The 23,409-nt window shown below is 44.9% G+C and overlaps 1 protein-coding gene across 1 annotated transcript in view; it reads left to right on the top strand.

Moving 5' to 3' along the window:
* Positions 1-23,409, top strand: part of SH3PXD2A (SH3 and PX domains 2A) — a 253,851-nt gene that overhangs the window by 165,657 nt on the left and 64,785 nt on the right. The window contains exons 7-8 of the mRNA XM_032116746.1: positions 7,278-7,325; positions 16,128-16,259. Of these exons, the coding sequence (XP_031972637.1) occupies positions 7,278-7,325; positions 16,128-16,259 (180 nt within the window). The remainder of the gene's footprint in view (positions 1-7,277; positions 7,326-16,127; positions 16,260-23,409) is intronic.

Below are 23,409 nucleotides of genomic sequence, written 5' to 3' on the forward strand. Positions count from 1 at the left end.
TCAGTGGCAGATGGTATTAACGCTGCCTGCGTGGGTTCTTCCTCTCTTGCACAGAGAGTACTGGTATTTTGATTTTGGCATGGTAGATAAGGAAGGTGAGAAGTGCATTTGGGAGCTGGAGCGGAGGGTGATGATCCTCAGCCACCACAGGAATCTGTATGTGGCACAGATGGGTCTGGCTGGCTGGGAAGAGTGGATAAAATCTTCCCTGGGCATTTTGGGTAATTTAGTCTCAGGCTGGTGAGCACTTGAATCTCTCTTCTGAGATTCTGGAAAGCTGTATGTAGGGTGTGTGTCCTTAGTCTGTTGAGAGCACTCACCCCTAAAATAGTGCTCCCTAAGTGCCTCCAGCTGTGTGTGTGGCTTCACACCTGTCCCATTCTAGCTGGCCTGTGTCCAGGCTGCGTGACAGGACAAATCCTCTCTGGTTTACCCTGAATGGAGTGGCTCACCTAACCAGAGATGGCTGGAAGCATTACTTACAGGGGTGTCCAGCAGGAGTTACAAAGTATGCACAGATTATTGGCTGTCTCTGCCGGGACACACCAGTACTGCTAAGTGTTCTGTGCTTGGCAGAATGGCTGCTTCACAGTTGGGACTTGACTCTTGCTCCATTTTTTGAGCCACACATGAATCCCAGTATGTGTGCATACCTGTGAGTTTCCAAGTGCAACGTCTGGGGCTTTTCTGCCCTCCTCCTTGGCAGTGCTGGAGGCTGGTTTTTTCCTCAGAGGGGTGATGCTCTCAGTTTGTACAGCTGTAGATGTGGATTAGCATTCAGATATTCTAGGCACTTCCCAGAAAAACTTGGAACTGCTACAAAACTGTATGTGCAGGGGCTGTACCAGAGTGATCATGTGGGAAACAATCCTCACTTGCCATGTGGAAAGAGTTAATGGGAGCTGTGGCTGCCAGAACAAAAACTAAACAGTCCTGGATACTTCTGGGTCTGCGAATGGGATTAAAATGGGTTTTTACAGAAGTAAACAGGGTGGAAAATTGGGACTAAGTTTTCTTTGCGTTTGTACTTTTAGAAAGGATGAAGGACTGGATGAGGTTGTGAAAATGCAGCTGTGAGCGTGTCACTGTGCAGTTTGTCAAGCACACGATCCTCTGGCGCCCCGCTCCTCCGTTCCAACTCAGGAAAGGGCTCCCTGGTTGTGGATTTCTCCCCTGCAGGAGTGAGTTATCCAGATGATGAATTTCTGAGGCACGCTCGAGTCACGTGAAAGCCAGATGTGAACATTTTCCAAGCAGCGTGTGCGGGTCTAGTGTACACCAGGCTACGTGGCAAGTGGACGTGGTCTGAAGTTGGTCTGCAGCATGGTGGTGCCGGGGAGGCCAGGAGCCCCACAGCAGCTCCCAGTGGGATAATTTCTGCCAGGGAAGGAGGAGGATGCTGGCTGTGCTCGTCACTGTAGCTCAGCACCTCTGCCCCCACCCCCTGCACTGACAAACCCTCCCCAGGCTGTTTGTGATGAAGCTGAACTTGGTGAATAGGACTAAAATTAAAGGCCTTATTTAATGCCTGCTGCCAATCCTCTTACTCAGACACTTCAGCTGGATTTGCATGTTTGATAATCTACTAGTCAAATATTTTTTCAAGATACAGCCCTCTTGAACAGATGGCATGGGGAGTGGAGGTGATGTTCAGCTTCAAGTGTATAGAAGAGGAGGGATTTCTGCAGGGGTGAGAGGTTTACTTCAAAATGTGGTCTCCTATTGGGGGGAAAAAAATAATATATGTGTATCCTTCAAGGACTATCTTAAAACGATTGCTTTAAACATGATGCATCAGCATCCCACAGACATAAGAGCAAGGAAAGCTTATTTAAGCTGCCCTGATGTGGGACAGCTGCTTGCCCAGAAATTACAGTAACAAATGAATCTGTCATTGTGGTACCTAAGAAGTATAATGTCTTACCAGGCCCACCCTGGGCCAGGCACCGGCCACAAATGTTGGTTTTATTTAGGCCTTTCTGGAGCCTGGGGGGTGAAACATCAATGGTACAGTTCAGCAGGGTGCCCTGAGCAGGACAGTGTGAGACAGATCAAAACACTTGAAACCTTTCTGTGCCATCCTCCCATTTCTCTGACTATCCGTTGTTCTCTGCCTAGTTGAATGAATTAATTGTGTGAGCCAAGAATGCATGGCAATGGTTCTAGTTCGGATGAAGGCTCATCTGCATTTTTCCTCTTTCCAGCCATGTTGTAAAACTACTCATAGACTCTGTATCAGAGTAATTCTCTGGTAAAAGTACTTCAGTTTCTGGGGGAGCTTAGCAACACCAAGTATTTGTCTTCCTCCCCTAGTCCAGTACTGTTGCATTTTACTGCCTTCCCATTTAACCAAAGTGTCAAGCCCCAGCTGAAGGGGAAGGGACTCGAGGAGAGAAACCAGGAGACAGGCTGACAAAGGATGGTCAGTGGGTCTGGGGGATGGAGGTCTTGGAGGGTATGAGCATGGTGTACTGTCTGCAGATGAAAGCAGAAACAAGCCCCACAGTTCTGGAGTTCCTCACTGAGCTTTCTGCTCTTGACTGCCCAGCCTCACCTTGTCAGGAGGAGATGGAGGGAGGAGGTTGTTCCTTTGCTTGTCTGAGGAATGCAGAAAGGAAGCAAGGAGGGGAAAAGTGGAGGCAAAATCCCAGCAAGACTGAGTAGACTGAGCCTGGCTCTTTGGTTCTTTGCCTGCTTGGGGCAGTAAGGTGTCCCACCTGAGCCCCCCAGGACAACAACATAGTGCTTAATTTATACCAACTCCTTGGCAGGCTTGTCTTCCAAAATGTAAACTGAAATTCAGGCTTAACTTCTGTTTTCTGTTCTGCCATATGTGTGATGAACATCACAGCCAGCAAGGCTCTAGGCCAATTCTAAGAAGTGGACACGTCTAAGGAACAGTGTGGTCAGCCCACTTCTTGCTGACTTTTGAGACACCACTGTTGGGACGAGAACACGCCTGTTCTTCAGCAGAAGCATTTCTTTCCCCTAGCTCCAGTCTGAGGAATCACTGATTGCATTGTTTATTTTCTTTTCACCCCTCCAATTAAGACAGGAAGGGTGTAAGTCTAGAAAATGAGTCTGCAAAATGCTCAGCTGCACTCATGGAACAGATCACTGTTGGAAACAGACCAGGTGTCAGTATCTCTTCAGCATGGCCACTTGTTCTTATAATCCTTCTTTCAGTAATTTAATTTGCACCTTAACAGCTGAGAGATTTTGGTATTCCCAGTTGATGTTAAAAGGTAGAGCTTCATGAGAACAAAATAGTTTTGTTAGTTAGATGGCCCTGGGACTGTTATTTCCTGTGGAAGGCAACTTCCAAAGAACAGGCCATATCTGTATAATTAAACTCTTTGCCCTCCAAAGCAAGGTAGCCACATCCAGATCACTTGTAGAGACCTGTCTTTGGCCCATGCTAACTTCTCAGCTATGCACAGAAATCATTTGGGGCAAGGGTTACATGGCCAGAACTACAACCATGCTGAGACTCGTGACCAGTATGATCCAGTTCCCCAGAATTACTGCAGGACTGTTGTTGGGAAATATGTAGCTTAACGTGCTAGACAGCTATACAGACATTCATTTTTAAAAAGCTTGTTAAAATGGTCCCTGATAGCCCCAGCAACATGAAACCTGTGATTCTGTAGGAGAGTGTCCCTCCTGGTGCTGGCAGCAGTGTTAAATAATGGATGCTGGGCTCAACACTGAACTGAAAGTTTCAGACAGTCTAACTAACAAAAAGAAACCTGCTGGTTTCTACAAAACAAATCAGTAGCTGCTGTTAAAATGCCCATGGAGGAGGACTTTCTCTGCACCTGCTGGGGCAGGGGCCCACCTGGATGTGCAGTACTAATATGTACCATGAATGTAGCATCTGGATTTTGGTAGCATTGAGCTCGTGCATTCGATTCTAGACTGGCTCCAGCTATTGTAGGTTTTTGTGGAAGCTCACTCTGCTCTAACTCTACTCAAGACAAATAGCCTGCTGCTAAAATGAGATGAGTGGAGCTGTATCACAAGCATAAAGCATTAGTCCCCAGCAGTCTGGCGCCTGTTCTCTTGCCAGTGGTGGGAGGAGCAGCAAACAAACCAGTCTCACTGGCAGCAGAAAGGCTTCTGCTGAAACCTAGAATAATGTTTCATGTTCACCATAGCAACCAACTTAATTTTGTCTTCATAGCTTTTTGCCCCTTCAACCCCTCCCTTTTCTTTTGCACCTGAGGAACCTCCTTGACCTGTGTGAGGGTTGCCCAACTCTGTCATGGCAGCTTGGAAGCAATGGAATTGGGTTCAGCAGCCACTTCCAGTGACATGCCTGCTGTGCTGCTATTTCTGTGCAGTGTGGCTCCGAAGGAAAGCCTTCTCTGTGCTCTTCACAACTGCCTCGGCCTCGTGGCTTAGCTGTAATTTATGGATCCATGTTCCTTTTGAGCTTTTTAAAATAATTCCGGTAGGAGGAGTTTGTTCTGGCTCCAGCTGAAGTCGGCAGCAGGGGCTGTGGGGACTGATGTTAAGAGCAGAATTGGGATGCCATTGCCCTAGGAGTGGCCTGCTTTGAGTAGGCAGCCTTAATTTTCCTTACAAATACTGAGATTCCCCCCCTGCACTTCCAAGTCATCTGAGACCAGCCGGTGTTCAGCTGTGTGGCAGTGGGGGAGAGGAGTGGCAGGAAGCAAAGGTTTGTTCACTTACTGTTACCAATCCCATTGGAAACCAGGTCCAAGCCCCATGCAGAATTCCAGTAAAACCCTGTCCTAAAGGGGAAACCTGGGGCCGTTCAAAGCTTGTGTTTTGTTGGCTCAGGCACAGCATGTTTCTGAGGCCTCTGACCTCCTCCCCGTACGCTGGCTCCTGCCGCGGCTCTTCGTTTGAGCTCTCTATGAAGTGGAATCTATCACTAATGTCTGATATTTTTATTATTTGTAGGGGGGACTCTTAAAAGCTGGTAGCAATTAGAGCTTAAATGTCTTGGAATAAAAAAAAAAAAATAATCCCCAAGAAGGAAGTTTAATGCTAAGCAGATGTGCAGGAGCAGCTGAAATATGCTGGCTGTCTTCTGCTTCAGAAGCAGCCTCATCCACTTCTAGCTGCTGTCAGGCTGGGGCAGCTGAGAAGTGCTGCTGCTTTTATGCTGCTTCCTGGGCTGGGAAGCCCACACTGCTGACCTGTGGGATTGTTTACCAGTTAATATTTATATTGCCCTTCTATTCTGGCTTAAACCAATAGTTTTGACAAGGAGAAAAAAAATACTTTGTTTAAAAAGAAATTTTAACAAAACATTATAATGGCTAACAGAATTGGTTTATTTATGGTGAGATCTCACATGGGTGTCTGTAGATATGGCTACTGTGGATCTAGGTTTAAGCTCTCTTCTTGAGCAGACAGATCCAGAGTATCCCCAAACTTGTGTTAAGTGCAGCTTATTTCCTCTAACTTTGAGTGTTTCAGTCTTTTGCTGCAGCTTGGGTGGGGGCAAACTTTGAAGTCTTCCCAGTTGCTCCCTGCAATACATCATCTGCTTGATTTATCATTGTCATACTCAGGTTCTTCTGTCTGGAAAAAGATCTGACAGCTGACAGAAGTTCATAGTCGTGTTCTGAAGGCAGTGGAAATCTATTCAAAAGCTAATAGACAAGTTGCTGACAACAACTCCTTCACACCCTTTCCCATGCATGCCCCAAGTCTGTAATAGAAACATGCTGTATATTCCCTCCATGAGCTACAGCACAAGCTACTCTGCCAGATGATTTCCTGTTGCACTTCACCGATGTGGGGACTTTTTCATTTTTTCTTAAATGATAGTCCAAAGTGAATTATTGTTATTTACCACTGTGTATTTTGTAGTGTATTGTGACAGTGCAGCACATGGGTTTTGGGAGTCAGACGATTGAAAGACTTCATCATTTTCTCCAAGCTGCCACTGTAGAGAGTTTACTGTAAAGGAGGCAAAATACTGAATCCATTTGAATTGCAGTTTTGTTCTACACGATGAAAACTGTGTCCCTAATTTAAAGAAAGGATGTAAAGACCTTGCCATTCCCTTAGTGCTGAGAAAACAGCAATGTGTTTTTTGGACCTCTGGTTTCCACTGGGAAAGTCTGAAAGCTGTTTCTTAAGTTCTGTACCATGCTAGCAATTCCTCAGTTACATATGTACTGTGAATCTATTACGTTACTATCTATTAATCTTTTGACTGTCTTGGATATACCCTGCACTTCAAAAAGACAACAACAAACAGACAAGGCCAGCAGTATAGCCTGCTTTTCTCTCCAGGTGGTTGATGGGTGCATCTTCCCTGTTGTTAAACTGCTGGGTCCAGAACAGGGTTCCCCATTGCAGATAAGTTTTTCAAATTGCATTTTGGAGTTGTTAGAATTTAGGAAATTCTTAGACTGTCATATAAACATCTCTTTCTAGATGTATTTTCTCCCATGCAGGGAAAGAGTACAGCTGCCCTTCTGTTCCCTCATCCCACAGAAGGGGAATGTTTGTTATTTAGAAATGGGGGAAAATCTGCTAACTTTCAAAACATGCTTCCAGTGTATTCAAGAAAAAAATTAACACTTAACATTTGAAGATTATTCCCAAATTCCCAAGCCAAGTATTTCCACCTCATTTCATGGAGGGGGGAGGGAAACCTTTTGACCCGGTCGGTAGCAACTCTTACCAGCTTTCTCCTTAACCTGATCTCTGTCTCATTCATTGGTTAAAAAATGGAACTTCTAGTTATACTCTGAATGTACCTTTGTTGGAGCTTTGTACTCTTTTCTGTGGAGCATTATCTGTCTATTGTTATTTTCCTTAATGCAATTCCAGGGTAACAAGATGCTTGTAGAAACTTATATGTGCTTGCTAAGCTCAGTCTCTGAGAGTTGCCTATGTGTCTTTTGGGTATCATTAACAGCTGTAAAGATAAATAGTTTTGCAGGTCTGAGGCTTAATAAGTCAAACTGTCTCTTGGTATGTGTTTTCTGAGCTATTGGGAATAAGCTCAGGGCATATCTTTTTCAGAGAGCTCAAAATTGGATCACCTACAGATCAGTTTCGTAAGTTCTGCAAATGCACTAAAACATAAAAATTAACTGGATGGTTCTTATGACTTGTCCTTCCTCTGAGTCCCCATCATGCCAACACTACTCTTAAGAAAAACTTAATGTCTCTTTCAAAGCTGTCTTTACTAACTCTCAGACTTTCTGATATGACTGGTTTTGACTGTTTTCTTGTGTCTCTAATTACTTTCTCTTTCCATGGCTGCCCTATGATTGGATTTCAAGTTTGGATGTCCAGTTTGTCTGAGACTCCAAAAAAGAGTGTCGTTCCAGGTAAATTCTTGTGTCTTGGTGTTCTGCATGCTATTGAAAACAGAATTCTCTAGTTCAAGCTGTGTGTGGTTTTGGAGTTGTCTTGAGTATGAGTCTGTGACAGTGGGTACCCAGGATCTGCTGTCTGCTTGTGTATTGGTTTTTCATGCACGATTTCTGGTAAGGAAGAGCTTTGCTGATGATTGTATCACCTTGATGTTACTGCTAGCAGGGGTTAGCAGTTTGCAGGGTTTTATCTTCCTTGCCCAACTCAAAGCCACAGTCCAAGGCAGCTTCCCCTCTTGTGGTAGATTGAGCCTGGCCACAGCTAAGTACCTGCACAGCTGTGGTTTCACTATTCTATGTGGGGAAAATTTTATGGGTTAAGGTAAGGCAGAGAAATATGACTGTGTGCTCCCTATCCTTCTGAAATGCTCTTTTTCATTTCTGCAGTAAATAGAAAGGATTTCACATGAAAAAGATGAAACTCTGATAAAGATACCAAATTTTCAAGGGAGCATCTGTCTCCTTGTTGCAATGAGTCAGGAAGGAGGAGGAAGCAGGGGAAACAACTTTGAGGTGAAGGGGCTAGCTCCCAGGGGCTAGGGAGCAGTAGTCCCATACGAGGTGAAAACTAAGCTTTATAGTATAAGGAATCAGGACTTCTGCTGAGTAACCAGTGGATTTCTTCTGCAAACACTTATCACTTGACATGGGATATCACAGAAGAGTTCTTTTTTCCTTCAGACTTTAGAAGGAGAGATCACAAGTGATAGATCCTGTGTCTGTACAGGATGCTGGGCTGGTCACTCAAGCAGTTAAGGCTACACACAACCTCGGGGTAAGGAAAGATGGAAACGCTCCTGCTGATTTCCATACCAGATCTGGTAAATATTTAAGTTCATGCCCTGTTAAAAGTATGTGAACAAAATCCCACCACCCTCGGTGGATGAGTGCTTGCTTGTCTGAAGTTTTTGGACTGCTGTGGTTCCAGAAATGCTATCCTTGACAGAAGTTGAATATATCCTTGGGGGGTTCTGCCTCATCTTTGCAGAATAGGTCTAATTTGAGGGTGGTAACTGGATATAAAAGTGCAGAAATATCTGAAGTATTCAGTCACAGGAGCCTGCTGTTTCATAGGTCATGGGGAAGTTGAGACAGAAAAACAGAATGAGACTGAGCAGGAGAGAAACGTGTTAAGGAGGAGATAGAAGAGGTGTGGTGTCCCTCAGGAAAAATGACAAGAACCCCTCACCTGGCTGGGGGTGTGAGGTTGAGTTTCTTTGACTCAGTAGATCTGTTGGGACTGTTTCATGTTGCCATACATAGAATGGCAAACTGCATGCCAAGGGTTTTAGCCTCCTCAAAGGGCAAGGAAGCAAAATCTTTAACAGATACAATTTTTTTTTCTGTTCTGCTTACTGCTTTTAGCTAAATGCATGTTGCTAGTTTGGCTGAAAAAAAAATCTGTGCATGGTGAGAGTGCAAATATAAGTGATTCATTGCATTGCATGGTGCTCGAGAAGGTTAATGTTGAAACACAGTGATGCTCAAAAGTCTTACGTACATTTGGCAAGTTCATAGCTCTCCATGCTGCTCCAGTTCATGCGGCCTTTCAGTTTGCTTCTCATCCAAATGAATCCCCAGTTTCCAAAACAGCTGTTCTTCGGTCCAGATCTGCCATAGGTTGTATCCTGATGTGTCAAGCTGGTAGAGCAGACTTGAATTTGGGTATGATCTTTACCTATGATTTATGTGTCCTAGCTGGGCTGTGGCTTGGAGATGAGAACAGAAGCCAGTTTCATGCTGCCCAAGCTCTAGCTGAGGTTATGAACCTGCTGCATGAAGTGGAGACTCTAACCCAAGACTTGAAAAGTGTTTAATTTTGTACTTTGGACAAAGATGGGCGCCACACAGCCACACCCTGAGAGGTGCTGTGGTGGGGCACTACTTTGGTCACCCTGACTGCTGTTAAACTCCTTGGCTGGTCTGCTTTGTGCTGTGTGGAGGGGTGGGAATGTGTAGTGCCACTGAGCAGGACTGGGGCAAATGCCAGAGTATACTGGTGACTTCAGCCTGGTGGAAGACCCAGTTTGGCAGCTGTGTGAAAATCTCCAAGCAGTTTAACAGATTTGTGTGCAAAATACTTAAGTATTCTTAACTGTTGCTACCTGTAACCTAGTTGGTTGGAATTGTTGTTCAGAGAGCCAACTTTCCAAGGAGGAGTGGAAAGGGGACTCAACTTTTTGCTTTCACCCTCCTGCCTCTAATTTTTCTTGGCTCTGTTTTAAAACCTAGCAGATCAAAAATAAAAAATAAAAATCCCGAGACTAATAAGCTCCACTTGGCAAAGGTCAGCACTGAATTTTTCTGTTGGTCAGGATTTTGTTGGAAATGCTGCTGAGGGCTGTAAAGAGGGGAGAACTGAACTGGAGCAGCCGCTTGAGAGAGTGCCTGCCATTTACCATGGGCCAGGCTCATTCCTGAGGCGTTCCCTGTGGGGGGCTGTGTTTTGCTGCTGGTTTTAGCTGTGCATCACGTACACTCCAGTGCTGGAAGCCACAGTCTACCTTCAAGCTGCCACTTGTCCCAGACTCCTGAAGGCTTAGCCAGATCTTGGTTCTAGGATACTACATGTGTCTTATGCTGAGGAATGCATCCAGGAACCTGGTTAATTTTCTGCTCCGTATTCTCTTCTTGGTAGCAATGTGTGCTATTGGCATGGGCCCCCTACAGCTGTTTGTAGCAGTAACCCAGGAGGTCAGGAGGGACTTGGTGCAACTCATGGAATCTAGACCAGATTTTGGCATGATTAGCCAAAAAGAAAGGCTAGAGCTTTGGCTACTACTGCCCCATGTACTGAAAGGCTTGCAGAGCACATGAGCACTGTGGAATTGAGGAGGGTGGAGGGATGCACACTCATTTAGGGAAAAACTTCTCGTGCATCAATCATGGCTGCTAACATGGGGTGAGAGGATTTACATGCTGACCTGGCCATTGCTGAGTGTTTTATTCTCAGTCATTCTTTGGGATTTGGACAAGGCTTTAGGCCAAACTTCTCTGGCTTTGGGTCTTCTGCCCTTGGTCAGATCCAAACCATTCCCTTTCTGCTTTGCACCCATCTCTATCTAATGGCAGGGTGTCACCTGCTTCTGAAACTCCCTTCTGAAAATGCAAGAGTGTGTCTTTGTGCTTTGTAAAAGAGCTACCTGGCCAAGCTCAGGGAAGAACTACAGAAATCATAAGTGTATTAATAACCCATTTGGTAGACTTACCCAAATGTTTATTTTTGTCTATAATTGGCAATAATCCAGACCTTGACACACTGGGTTTGTACTGAATTTCTGTAGTAACTTTGGGAGGTGATGAACTTTTGTCTCTGTCCGTAAAGCTTTGTGGCTCAGAGCTGCTACACCAAGAGCCTCTGAGCTCTGAAGCTAAACACTATTAGGTTTGGGGGGACTGCTGTTTGGCAGGAGGGATGAAGATGAATCCCCTTCACTCACAGCTTGTGGCAATAGTAGTCTTACCTCCAGGAATAATTGTTGTATAAATACAGTCTGAATTTTGGTAAGTGGCAATGGGGCTGAAGTGTGACAGGCTGGAGTGCAGGAGTATCCAGGAGATGAGTCAAAGCCCCGATTGTTTAGGGGACATAAAGAATAAAAAACAGAAGGACAAAAATCCAAAACACCAAGACAAAACAAAAACCCTCTCACTGAATAGAAGTGAGATCCTAAACTGAGAAACACAGTTTTGATCTGAATCCATGTTGTCCCCGTAGAGATTTGTAGCAGGCTTCATCAGTCTCATCTTGCTGCTTACTCTAGGAACTGGTTATTTTAGGAACTGCTTTTCCAACACTGCTGCAATGTGATGAACCTTTGTGTAGTCTCGCATGCATTACATGGCAAATTCTATTTTATCTTGTGTGCAATACACAATCCAATTTTTAGGCAGACCTAAGCAGTCTATCTTAACACAGTTAAAGATAAATCATGGGTGGAAGGCTCAAAGAAAACATGCAATTTTAATGTTTATTATAGTTATGTGGTACTTCTGATAAGAAAGAAAAGAGGTGAAGTTTTTAGGGGAAGGAATTCCATGTGTTTAGAGCTGGGTGTATGATTGCTGTAAGGGGTTAGACTGATCAGAGGATTTTAAGAGTAGGCTTGCTGCTATTCTGGGTTGGGTTTTTTTTTTCCCGTTGTCCTTCCCCAAAAGGAGTTTTCCAGAGATACATAAAAGTTTACCCTTCAAGAACTGGCTTTAACAAGAAACCACAGCTCTAGATTCAAGCTCCCACGGTTACTCCTCCCTACGCATGGAAGGGAGCTCTGACATTATCTTATGGAATGCCAGGACACTCGGGGCCATGTCTGCCAGACACCCCTCCGTGCAGAGCCTGCACGTGTCCCCAGCAGTTGTGCCCATGTCGGAAGGGCTGGACTACCTGCCAGCTGGTTGTTCAGCTGTGACTCACCCTTGTGGCGTTCACTGGCCGTTTCTGTGGTTTTGGCTGCTTCTGCAGGACTTCCACTGACCAGCCCAGTACTAATTCATTTAGTCTCAATCTGTAAACACTTGATTGATAATCATGAAAGAGAAATATAAAAGCCTGTGTGCTGTATGGATTAAAAGAGCAGACATGTTTATAGCCTGATAACAACGGAGTAATCTGGCAAAGATCGGGAGTCTCACATTCCCATATCCAGATGATTTTATTTTTGGAGTCCAGTTGGTGGTTTTCATTTTTGGCTATTGCAAAACCATCGTAGGTCTTAGCTGTTGCAACACAGGAGGAGGAGGATGTTGTTGGAACGGGCACTCTGTGCTCTTATTTAGGAGGCTTTTACAGTAGTTGCTGGTCTCTGAGTACAGCAGGAGGAATGATGCTCCCTCCTCGCTGCCTGGTGAGGGGGACAGGGTGCAACTGTGTCACTTAATAGTGCCAGCTGTGAGGGGCATGGACAAGCTCCAATGACATTTCTGCTCAGCCCCAGGAAGAGAATTGCTGAGGTGAGGAGCGGGAGGATTGTAAAGTGGAGCCCTATGGAGAGGAGGAGGGGTATCCTCAAGACTTTAACCAGGAAACGGACTCGAGGCAAAAAGAAATGGAGAGGCAAGCAAATTCTTATTTCAGCCAGCAATCTGTGCTCTGCTCTGGGGAGGGCTTGGAAGTTGGAGCTTAACCAAAATAGTAATTCTGCTTTTTTGGGGTGAGAGGAGGGGGGACCTTTACCTGGCACATCAATGTTATCCTATCCTCTGCTCTCCACTTCTGCCTGGGCTAAAGACGCTTTTTAAAAAGTAGGGCTATTGTGTCAGGACGGCATTGCAGCTGCATGTGAGCTTGCTGGGGAACTCGTGCCATGCTGCATCCCTCTTCTCTGGTGTGCTTACACTGAGCAGGCTGTTACTCTTCAATGCATGCTGTGTCCTGTGTTACAAATTAGACCTGAACTGATTGGCAGGGATGCGGAAGCGCCCACGGCTGTGGGTGTAATTGGTGATGTGCTCCCTGTGGTGTTGCCTGTCTTGTTCTTTTGAATCCCCTTTGGGGAGTCTGACATAGTGTCCCAGTGATGTTGTGGGCATCCTGAGTGTCACTGAGGAGTAATTCATCTAAAGATGCTTGTGGGGGATGGCAGGCTGAGGAGGATTAAAGTCCCTTACCCTACTGACTGTGCCTGAAGGGAATGTAGTAACAACCGAAGCCAGGCTACCCAGAAAATGGTTAAGGCTTTTGGTTACTGGAGGGAGCTGTTTCTCTGTCTTTTCCTCCTCCTCTTCTTCCTTTCTTTCCTCTGTTACTGAAATCTTCCCCACCCTAATCTTGGGTGACCATTATTCCAGGAGCCACAGGGACACTATGCTTTGAAAGGGGGATATCCTCTAGGCATGATCTGCTGCAGCTGTAAATGAACAAGTTTGTTTGACCTTGGTTACTTCCTAGACCAAGGAATTTATCACCCTATTTTTTTTTTTTTTGGTCTTAATAGGAGCCCTGTAGCACTTATACGAGCGTCTGTTAAAACAATCTCTTAATTGTATGTGTTCCTCCAGCCACTGTAGTGACAAAGAAATCCTCCTGCAGTGACTACCTTATCCAAGGCAGAACAGAGTAACCCAGAGAAGCCCTGCTGGGTTTCAGATATGAGAATGCAGATAGAACCTTTTTTTTTTTTTGAGGCAGAGTTGCGGAGGTGGATTTGAAGTGCTGATTCTCCATGTTTCCTGGCAAGGGCATTCCCCTGGCACACGGTCCCTGGCTTGGCCTCTGTGGCTGCCGGTGGAGTGTTTGCCAGCCTGTGCTCCAGCCTGGTCCTCTCCTTGTTCCCAGCAGGGACACGGGCATCACATGAACACGGCTCCTGCCACCAAGCCAATGCAGTGTTTCAGATTTTTTTGCCTTACTCTAATCCCATGAAAACTGCCTAGTAGATTGGAGGAAAGAAGGCATTTGGGTTGTTGGTTCAGCAGTTTGCTTCCTGTATGTCCCCTGCTCCCCTTGCCACTGTTTGGTCCCTCTTGCCTTTCTACACACCAGATTCTCTGCTGGTGCACGTGCGTAGACATAAGTCCAAGATGGCTTTTTTTTCTGGTTAAAAAACTAGTATTTATCTTAAGACTAGAACAAAATAAGGGTTGTAGGTGTTACTTGCCTGAGAATGTTGAAGGAAGATTATAATGCTGCTGGATTCTGCACGGGAGAAAAGTGTGTGGGAAACCGTGTGAAACAGAGGAAAGTATCTCATTGTACTCTAGGTAGCCCAACTAGCACTGGTTTAAACCAGAGTGCACGAGTCAGGTTGATTGATCATGAAAAGAAACACGATGCTTATGTGGAATGGACAGCTATGGTGAAAATTTGTATTATAAATTTCCATGTTGTCAGTTCATGGTCTTCTCCTCCTATTCCTGCTACTGGCTGTGGTTCAACTGTCTATAGAAAAGCTAAATCTCTTAAACACAAGTTTCTAGAGGAGATGACTCCTCTTTAAAGAAAATTAACTTACGTAATCTGAGGAGAGGCAGAGGCATGCTTAGGGAGCAAGGAAGTCTTCTAATTTTCTGGATTTCTTAAATCTGGTCCAAGGGGAGGCATTATGATAGTGTTTCCTTTCAGGAAACAGTTGAATTAATTGCTTTTTCTTCTAGGATTTTCATTTCACAGGATGCTGTTTTAATGGCTGATGCATTCTTTACCTCTTTCTTGGCAGGGATGCTAATTACTTGTCTGTAGAATCACTTTGCATCTCCAGCCCAAACACATACGAACATGCTGAGTTTGGAAATATAGCACCCAACATCCTGTGCTTGGCTGTCAGTCCCTTGACTTTTCTGGTGGACAGTTTCAGACCATGCTGCTTCCTTCCCATCTCTGATAGCCAATTTGTCATCGGAAATTCAGGAAAACCCGGAGCTGGCTCCTGGGTCTGTCCCGGCTGTATAAAATGGGACATTCAGCAAGTTGTATATCTGCTTCTGTCTTCCCTTTCCATCCACATCTTAATCCAGAGAGACAGGAGCTGCCTCTTAATATGTAAAATGTATAATAATGCTGGTGTCCCAAACTGCTGTCATTGAGAAAACCTGTAAAATAATTTTACGTTAAAGCCTGTTGGCTCTTACAAAGTAAAGACCTAAACCGAGCGGTTTTCATGACTTTTCAAGGTGGTTTCTAGGCCAAGCACAGTCAGACTGTGCCGGGGTTTGGGAGTGCAGAGGACCTGTCTGCACTGTTTGTGTTGCATTACAGAGCCGAGATGCAGCAGCCCAAGGGCTCCCTCCACATCTGGCACAGTGCTGTGCCTGCCTCGCGGCTCCACCTCGAAATGCATGATTTCGGTATGGGGGTGAAAAAGTCAGAAATAATTTAAAAAAAAAAAAAGGAAAGAAAGACCAGTGATGTGGAGGAAGGGAGGGAGAGTGGTTATTTTGCACCTTTTGTGGCCCCTGTTCGCGTGAGCGCCTGCTCTCATTCATAAATGGCTCTGACAGCCGAAAGCCCTTGGTCCGAAGAGAAACCAAACAACTGGGGGTTGGCTCCGAGGGCTCCAGAAGGGCGATGGAGAGGGGGAGCCGAGCCCCGTCCTGCCGGGGCTGCTCTGCCGGGGGAATGCGGAACTGCGGAGCTGGCGGGGGGCGGGGGGGGTGGCCGTGTTTGAGCAGGGATCTGGCGCTATAACTTTTTTTCTTCTTCTGTTTCAAGTAAACACTCTTCCCCGCCCTCCCCTCGCTCCCTCCACCCCACCTCCCTCTCTTTCAGTCCCGCTCATGTGTTTCTATTTAAGGGCTGCAGTGCAGACGAATATGATTGGCATCTACAGCCCCCTCTTGACTTTCAGCTCAAGCCTTTAGAGTGGAGAAGGAGCTGAGCCGCCAAGGGGAGAGCTGTTTTTTCTTTGGGTTTACTGGGGGGATGGCTCAGCTGTGGATTTATACTGCTTCTGCCCAGGATTTTTCTCTCTGAATGGGAGCAAGGATTGTGGAAACCATGTTGGGAAGAGGTTTATTTTCAGAATCCATCATGAAACTGTGCAACTAATTCACTTTTTTGGCTCCTTTTTAAATTTTTTTTTTTTTCTCCCCTTTTTTCTTCTTCTTCTCTCCAATGTCCCTCTGTGCTGCTGGGTTGTGGGCCAGAGGAGGCTGTTTCTATATGGCCAGCCATTTAGGGATATGCTGCGAGCCAAGGTTGTTTGCTGATTCGCTTGGCTCTGGTGACAAGTTGGCCTGTTGTGAATCGGATGGACGGAGGTCGCTCTCAAGGAGCCATGGCTGGAAGCTGGCTTACGGCTTGCTTTTTCCCTTCCCCAGGTGCTGATGCTAGCTCTGAACCCATGATCCTGGAGCAATATGTGGTGGTGTCCAACTATGAGAAGCAGGAGAACTCTGAGATCAGCCTCCAGGCTGGAGAGGTCGTGGATGTCATAGAGAAAAATGAAAGTGGTAAGTTATATTTGCTCCTTTTCCCTCTTCCAGTGGTCCGATTTTTGCATTTGTTCCTCTGCTTTCAGTTTCCTCATTGCTACTTGTTAGCTGTACGTTTGCTCCATCTGGTACAGTTACTATGTCTGGCAGAGGATGTTGAAGTTTCTCAATGTTGACTTGGGCTGGGGGCCAAATGTTGCCTTTTACTGTAAGAATGTTTCATAGGTTTTGTGTGTTAATTAGCCAAGGTACACCAATGGAAAATGAAGGTGACTGAGAGAAGGATCTGCAGCTAATGAAGCTGATGTATAGTAGGCTGCTATAGTTGCCCTGCTGTCTCTTCAAGTTTCTGTCAGTATTTCCATTACTAACTCCCTTTGCAGAGGATTTATAGGATGAGTGTTTAAAAATTGCTTGGGATGAAACTTGGCTTGACAGCTTAGCCCGTGGCCCAGAGCTCTGTAGGGAGGGGAGAGAATGTGCGTAGATAAATACGTGGCCATGCATAGTTTCAAAACTTCTTGCAGAAGTGTTAATTGGGGAATTTTGAGGCAAAGAGGTAGAGGCTGTCATGTAAAAGCAAGATAAAATCCCCTTCTGCCATGCATGGAATAACCAGCTTGCACTTGGAAAATGAGATTTTTGGCAAGTGTTTGTATAGATGTCTTTTGTGTGCTTTAAGTTTTGGATGCCTGGTAGCTTTGAGTTGGGCAGAACACATGCAGGAGACTGTGTACGTGTGAGTGGTTGGAGTGGCTTAGCAGCTGGTTTGAATAACTGCCTGTCTTCAGCAGCTCCCCCTCCTCCCCTCCAGCACTCTGTGTGTATTAATGCAGAGCTCTTGTCCAGGACTGGTTTCCAGCCCACTCATGACTTGTGTGTCCTCATCCAGGGGAGCTGCTGACATTTGGATCTGTTCAAGCCAAGGCTCACGTTGTGGTACCTCCACATTAAGAGCCCTTGCCACTGGCAGGCTCTGGAGAGTGCTGGGCACACCAGAGCTTGGGGACACTAGGGCACCCTCATCTGAGGTTCAAATTCAGCTTCCAGAGCTTTGAGCCAGGTTATCCACAAAGGTGACCATGCACTGTATTTTTTTTCCCCCCTCTTTTAATGGAGTGGTAATTTCTCTGCTGTATGAGAGCCTCATGTGTGTTTGGCTCAATGTGATACAGTAATTTGCTGGCTGGTGATGTAGTGTGGAGTCCAAAAGGATTGTGTGTGGAAATGCACTGGCTAGTGTGAACAGAAATACCTATCTCCTGGGTACTGACTGTGTCACTTGCAAAACTAATAGGAACCAAACTGGTCATCTGCCCCACTTTGAAGCAATAGTTAGGATTGAAGAGGGAAAAATGTCTTTACTTCTTGAACTGTCTGGCCTAGTGGGCAAGCATCCTGCCTTCCAAGCCTGTGGCTTCACTGTCAATAGTGGGTGTCACTGCCATCAGAGCAAGCCTGGTTATATTGTGGCAACTTATATTCATATTCATGATATCCTTGTCTTGGGTAATGGCTTATGGAGCCAAGGGAATTAATTGGGCTGTTTAAATAATACAAGCAGTGTCTGAATTCCAGTTACAGTTCCTTTGTGTTTTCTTTTAGTGTGGCCTCTCTGCCTTGCACAGTTCAGACCACATTGTATTGAACCACATGGTATGTGGAGATAGAAATGGAGAATGTCAGGGTTTGAATTAATTAGTGGGTCCAGAAATGTGACTCTTCTAAGGGAGCATCCTTGAACTTGGATTACACTTCTTAAAACCATATTTGGATACTTGGCAACCAGATAACTTAATGTCCATGTAAACACGAAAGGAAATCTGAAGCCCAGAATTCCATGCTGTGATCTTGCTCTTTATATTTATGTATGTACAAAATAAAGCTATATCCATATCCTTAAAAAAAACCAAACATATAAGCACATAAATCACAGACTGGGGATGGAGAGAGCATCCCTTGCTTGGATGACTGTTTTAACTGTTCTGGTAGAGAACTCATGATTTAGTTGTTCCAAGAACAGGACTCCAGACATAGTCTCTTAATTCTCCCCTAGGTTAGGGATACCACAGGAATTACTTCAATATTCTTGTATTCAATATTCTTGTATTGTTGTCTTGTATTTTCAGCTACTGCTGAACCTGTGGATGGCATGTCATGAAACTAGGAAAAGTTTCTCAAGTGTCAACTTTCAGAACTCAGGAATTATGGCTTGAATTTGAGTATCTGCTTAGTGTAAGCAGGCACCTAGAAGATGTGGTTATGACCTCTAAGAACATGGGGATATAATTTTCAAGAAAATAAGATTATTGGACTATGCACATGCATAATAATTAATTTGACTATGTTGTTATGTTGGCTTGTAAGTGTTGTGAAACTCTACCTGTGATGTATAAATTAGACTTATTCTTCTAATCCATACAAAGGTGATGCAAGGTGTTATGGATGTCACCTGCAGCAGGGGACAATGTCTTCAATGAAAGGAAGGAAGAGTGGCTGGACAGGTTGTTAGCTGACAGCAGAGAAGTCCTGTCAGGCTGGACGGTGTGTGTTGGATGTGCTGTTGGACCAATGTTTTGAACTTCCTTGTGTGTATAAACATGTATATAGCATTTCATATGTCTGCTTTGGGTGTTTCTTTAACTGAACTTTGGGGAAGTTAGATGTGTAAAGGCACAGATGACGGTTTCATTTTAAAACCTTGCCTGAATAGAGTTGCCTGCTGATGCCAAGGATGCTTAAATGGTTCTTTTGTTTTCTGGAGTAGAAAAAACTTTAACTTGGCTTTGTTGCATGGCTTTCATAAGAAAGAAACACCTTCGCTTTACTAGTGAAATGTCCCTATTTTTTTTACACAAGGAACCTCAAAACCAGTTTCCAAATGATGGTGCATGTTTCATGTCCTGCTGGATGTTTTCTTCTGCACACTTCTAGGGCCTGAGCTAGAGTTACCACCTTTTCTGATGTTTACCTCCAAATTGTATGCTCTCCTGAAAGGACGTAAGCTGTGCTTGTTCAAAGGCCAGTGTATAAGGCAGAGGTAGAAGGGGGAAAATATGGTGTTTGATTTATCGAAGCCTTATCTAGTTTTCATCAAGCTACTTTAGCTTCATCTTAAGTGGGTTACACTTACTGTATAGTATTATTCAGTGTAGCTTTTATCATATAAGAGATGGTATTTAAGGTGTCTCACAGGCAGATATGTACAAGCCCATTTGGTAGGGCCTTGACTCGTGTTTGGTTTTCTCTTTCACTGAAAGAGCTGGCTAAGTTGTCTTCATTATTGTGCCAGTGAAAGTTATTGCTTGCACATCATTTGAAGTTAGAACTTCTGTCCTGTATTATGACTTAAGAGCAAGGTCAGTGTAGCATACGTGGTGAATAATTTCCAAAACCCTTCCTCTGAGTTGTGAAGCCTTTGGGTCACTATAACCTGGTTGTTGCCGCAATCACTATGGAAGCAAACCTTGGCAGACTGAAATAAAGCTGTTGTACTTCAGAACAAGTTATTTAGTAGTGTACCAGCTCTCAGACTTCAGTATTTGGTTTTTGCAGCAAATACCTATCTTGCCTCAACAAAGATTGTCCTTCAGATCTTCATTCTGTTTATAAGAGCAAAATACCCAGAGTGTGCCTGTTGTATCTGATGAATATTTATCTCTTTCTTTTAGCTGGGGAGGAAAATCTGCATGCAGCAATGGTCGCACATGCATCAGGAGAAAAAAGGAGGTTTATAGTCTCTACAGGTGTTGTCTGGGAATAGGCTGTAGTTACAGGGCTTGTGTTTCTTGCTAGAAGTGACTGGGATTTGTTTAAAGGCATGGTGTAATCAACCTGCTCTGTCCAACACTATCTAAATATTTCTGAGTTGTTTCAGAAAAACTATGTGAGTAATTGGCATAAGTCCTGTCTGTTGACTACATAGGCTTCTTTAAACCTTAACCAAAAAAACCTTAACCTCGTGGAATGACTTAAAAATGTATTTCTGTTGCAGAAAAGAGATGTTGTGACTTCAAAGCAGGAATCTGACAGATATCTTTAAGGTGGAAGAGGGAGGGACTGGGCCAGAGCAGCTCCCTCTCTGCTATGTTTTGCATGGATGTGGCTTGAAATGGTCAAGCTATAAACTGTGTCGGCAGTGTTTGCAATGGAAAACCTGACAATCAGTGAAGTATGAGCACACTCCAGAGTGCTGCTGCTGCTCTGCTTGCAGGCAGAATGGGAGCTCTTTCCTTGCAGCCCCTGGGAGCCGTGCCTGCGGTGGAGGCATTGTGGGATGGCGTTCTCAGCTGGGCTGAGCAGAACTGAAGCCATTTCCTCTGCAATTACATAACTGCAGACCAATTTTCAATGTTACAGTACATGTAATACGTAAAATAAGGCTATTATGGTTAGTGTAACTTTATCAGGACACAAAGGAATCTCTGGGAAGGGAGGCTGCTCTGCTCCTTTTAAAAGTGGGATGTGGGACTTGGCACTGAAGTATCCATGAGGAAGATCTCTGCTCATCTGGGAGTCCTGGCTTAAAGGACTTGGGACTTGCTGGTTGCCCACACAGTGTCAGGAGATGAGTGTGTGCCTGGCAATGTCCTCTGCTACACCCTTTGGTTTCACTGGCGCTGCTCCGTGGCTGCAGTTGTGAGCTAGGAGAGGGACATAGGCCACAGCTCTCAGTTCCTGGGGATGCACTGGCTTCCCTGTTGGAAGCTCCCTCTTCTCAGATTGAGGGCTTTTTGAGTTAGGCTTCTGGATCTTCATGGGGAACACAGCACCCTTTATTTGAAGGTGTTGCTTTCCAGGGTTAAGTAAGTGGGTTTATTTGGTACCACATGGGGCCAAGATTACTTTCGTGGTTAACTGCTGCATCTTGGCTAAAGGTGCACCCTTAAAGTGTTCTAAGTAGAAACAGAAATATGGTTTCTTGAAACTCATGGACCAATCTTGCATCTTTATATCCCTTCTGCCATGCCTGTTTTTGCAAGTTGCATTGATTTTTAGTCACCTTTCTTTAGTGTTGGTGGGGCTTTTGTTTTAAATTTTGTAGAGATCAGTGTTTCTATCTTGCATCTGCTTTTTGCTGCTCTGCCCCTTTTTCTAGGTCCTTGTCTTTCTGATCCTCCCTTTATACACAGAGGGGATCATGTGCACTGCTAGCAAATGTCTCTGAGCAGTAGTATTATCTTGTAAAAGCTGGCCAAACCCAGTACACTTCTGTTTATTCTAGCAGATAAGTGGCAATCTAGCAGCTTTCTAGGTTTCAAATGTGGCTGTAGCTCTACACCAAATTGCAAATGCAGTTTCCTAGTTTGCTTGTGAATTGTCAATAACTTTGCATCCACTAGTCAGATGTGCTGCCAGACACAGTAATTGCCAACATTATGCTCTATTTCAGGTGCAATTGTGCGTGTTGGGTTTCTTTAGAAAGTGACTTTTTTTCCCTTTACATAGCATTTCAAGACTGTGTAGTTCATCAGATATGATGCAGGACTTGATTTCTGTTTGTACACCCAGCCCAACCTTGCCCTGCTGTTTGCTCTGAGAAGCTACTTCAGTTGTCTGTGTTTCCACTTCTTCCCAGTGTGGCTGTGTATTTGAGTTTCAAGCCTTGTAGGGGAGACCAAGGTCATGATATAAGAAGTAAATCCTCCCTTATAGAGCAGCCCCTTCTCTTGATCAGTCCTTGAGCTGTGCCTGGAATTTGAGGAGGAGAAACAAACACTTCTGTAGGTTCAACACTTTTCCCATAGCACCACTGGCTTTATTCCAGAGGACAGGTTTGGGTGAGTGGCCACCACTAAATATGTGGGACAGCTTGTCTTGCTGCTTCTGTACCAGAGTTTGTAACTTTTTAACAAGGAGAGCCAAGTTTAAGGAAGGACCACCCCCAGCCCCTTTTTCAAAAACAAAGGTGTGTAGCCTTCAGTGTCCATTCTGAATGCAGTGCTGCCTTGCTGTGTGTCCTGCCTTTCTGGCACCAGCCCAGCAGCAGAGGATACTTGATCCACTTATGAATCAGTTCCTGTCCTGCTGCAGTTTCTGCCCAATGTACGTACTAATGCAGACAAACAGCCATCTGAGGAGGCAGGGTGGGTGATTTGGAATTTTTGGCTGGGAGTTACTGGAAAGTTGTTTAATGTCATAAAAAACAGTGTTTGTACAAGTCTTCTCTCCAAACAGGGACAATGCTGGCAAAGCAGAGATGCTTTTCTCCTTCAAATGCTTGCAGCTTGGGGCTGGAGAAGGGCTTCTCTGGGCAGGCAGAGGTTCAGAGCTGTCTGTGTGGAGAGTAAGGATGCTCAATGGCACTTGCTTGTCTCACTGCAGCAGCGTCTTTGTCTTCAGGCTTTTTGGAGGCAGTGATCAAGGCTGATTGTTCTCTTGCTTTGTTCTGCAACAGCAGAAGTAAAGCATCCTGTTGGTGCATCTGGTTGCAAAGGGTGGGTTTTATTTTAAACTTTAGCTGTCTTGGAAACTGCTGTCTCTGGAGGGAGCCTGGGTGCCTTGTTTTAAAGTAGTCGATGGAAATGGAGTATTGATAGGAGGAATGGGGACATTTACATTAATCCAGGTTCTGTGCTGGCTCCATGGGAAGCCTGGTGCAAGCTTAGAGCAGAGAGGTAAAACTGGATGTGATGATTTGCTCTAGCTAAGTTCTCCTGGAAATCAGCTCCTTTCTGGGAATGCCGTGCCTGACCAACCCTGCAAACAGGCACTCCCTCTTCCAGTGGCCTGTTTGCAAAATGTTGAATGGATGGAGAGAATTTACACTCGAACCAGAAACAGCCGGGTCAGCGGGAGATGAGGAGGAGCCCTCCCTCCTCTGCTCTTGCTCTTGGGAGCCCAAGGGTGGGGTGACACTGTCTAATGACTTTAGCAGATGTAGTAAGCTGGAAGCAGCCCTTCACAGCCTACTCTGACCTCTCTGGTGATTGTTTTGTAAGCTATTTTCTGAACCCCTTTTTTCTTGCCTTTTTTCTAATCTGGTTGAATTTTTAATTCTGTGCCTCTGCAAGGATAAAGAGGATGGTAGCTGCTTTCTTTTTCTGGCTGTTTTACTTTCAGCAGTCAAAGCATGTTGGTATGGCTGAAGCCCTCACCACAATTTAACTTGCATTTACTGTGCCCAGAAAAGAATCATGCCACATTTCTGAAGTAGTTACCTCTGAAC

This window comes from Corvus moneduloides, chromosome 8, assembly GCF_009650955.1.
Source record: "Corvus moneduloides isolate bCorMon1 chromosome 8, bCorMon1.pri, whole genome shotgun sequence".
Classification (NCBI taxonomy): Eukaryota; Metazoa; Chordata; class Aves; order Passeriformes; family Corvidae; genus Corvus; species Corvus moneduloides.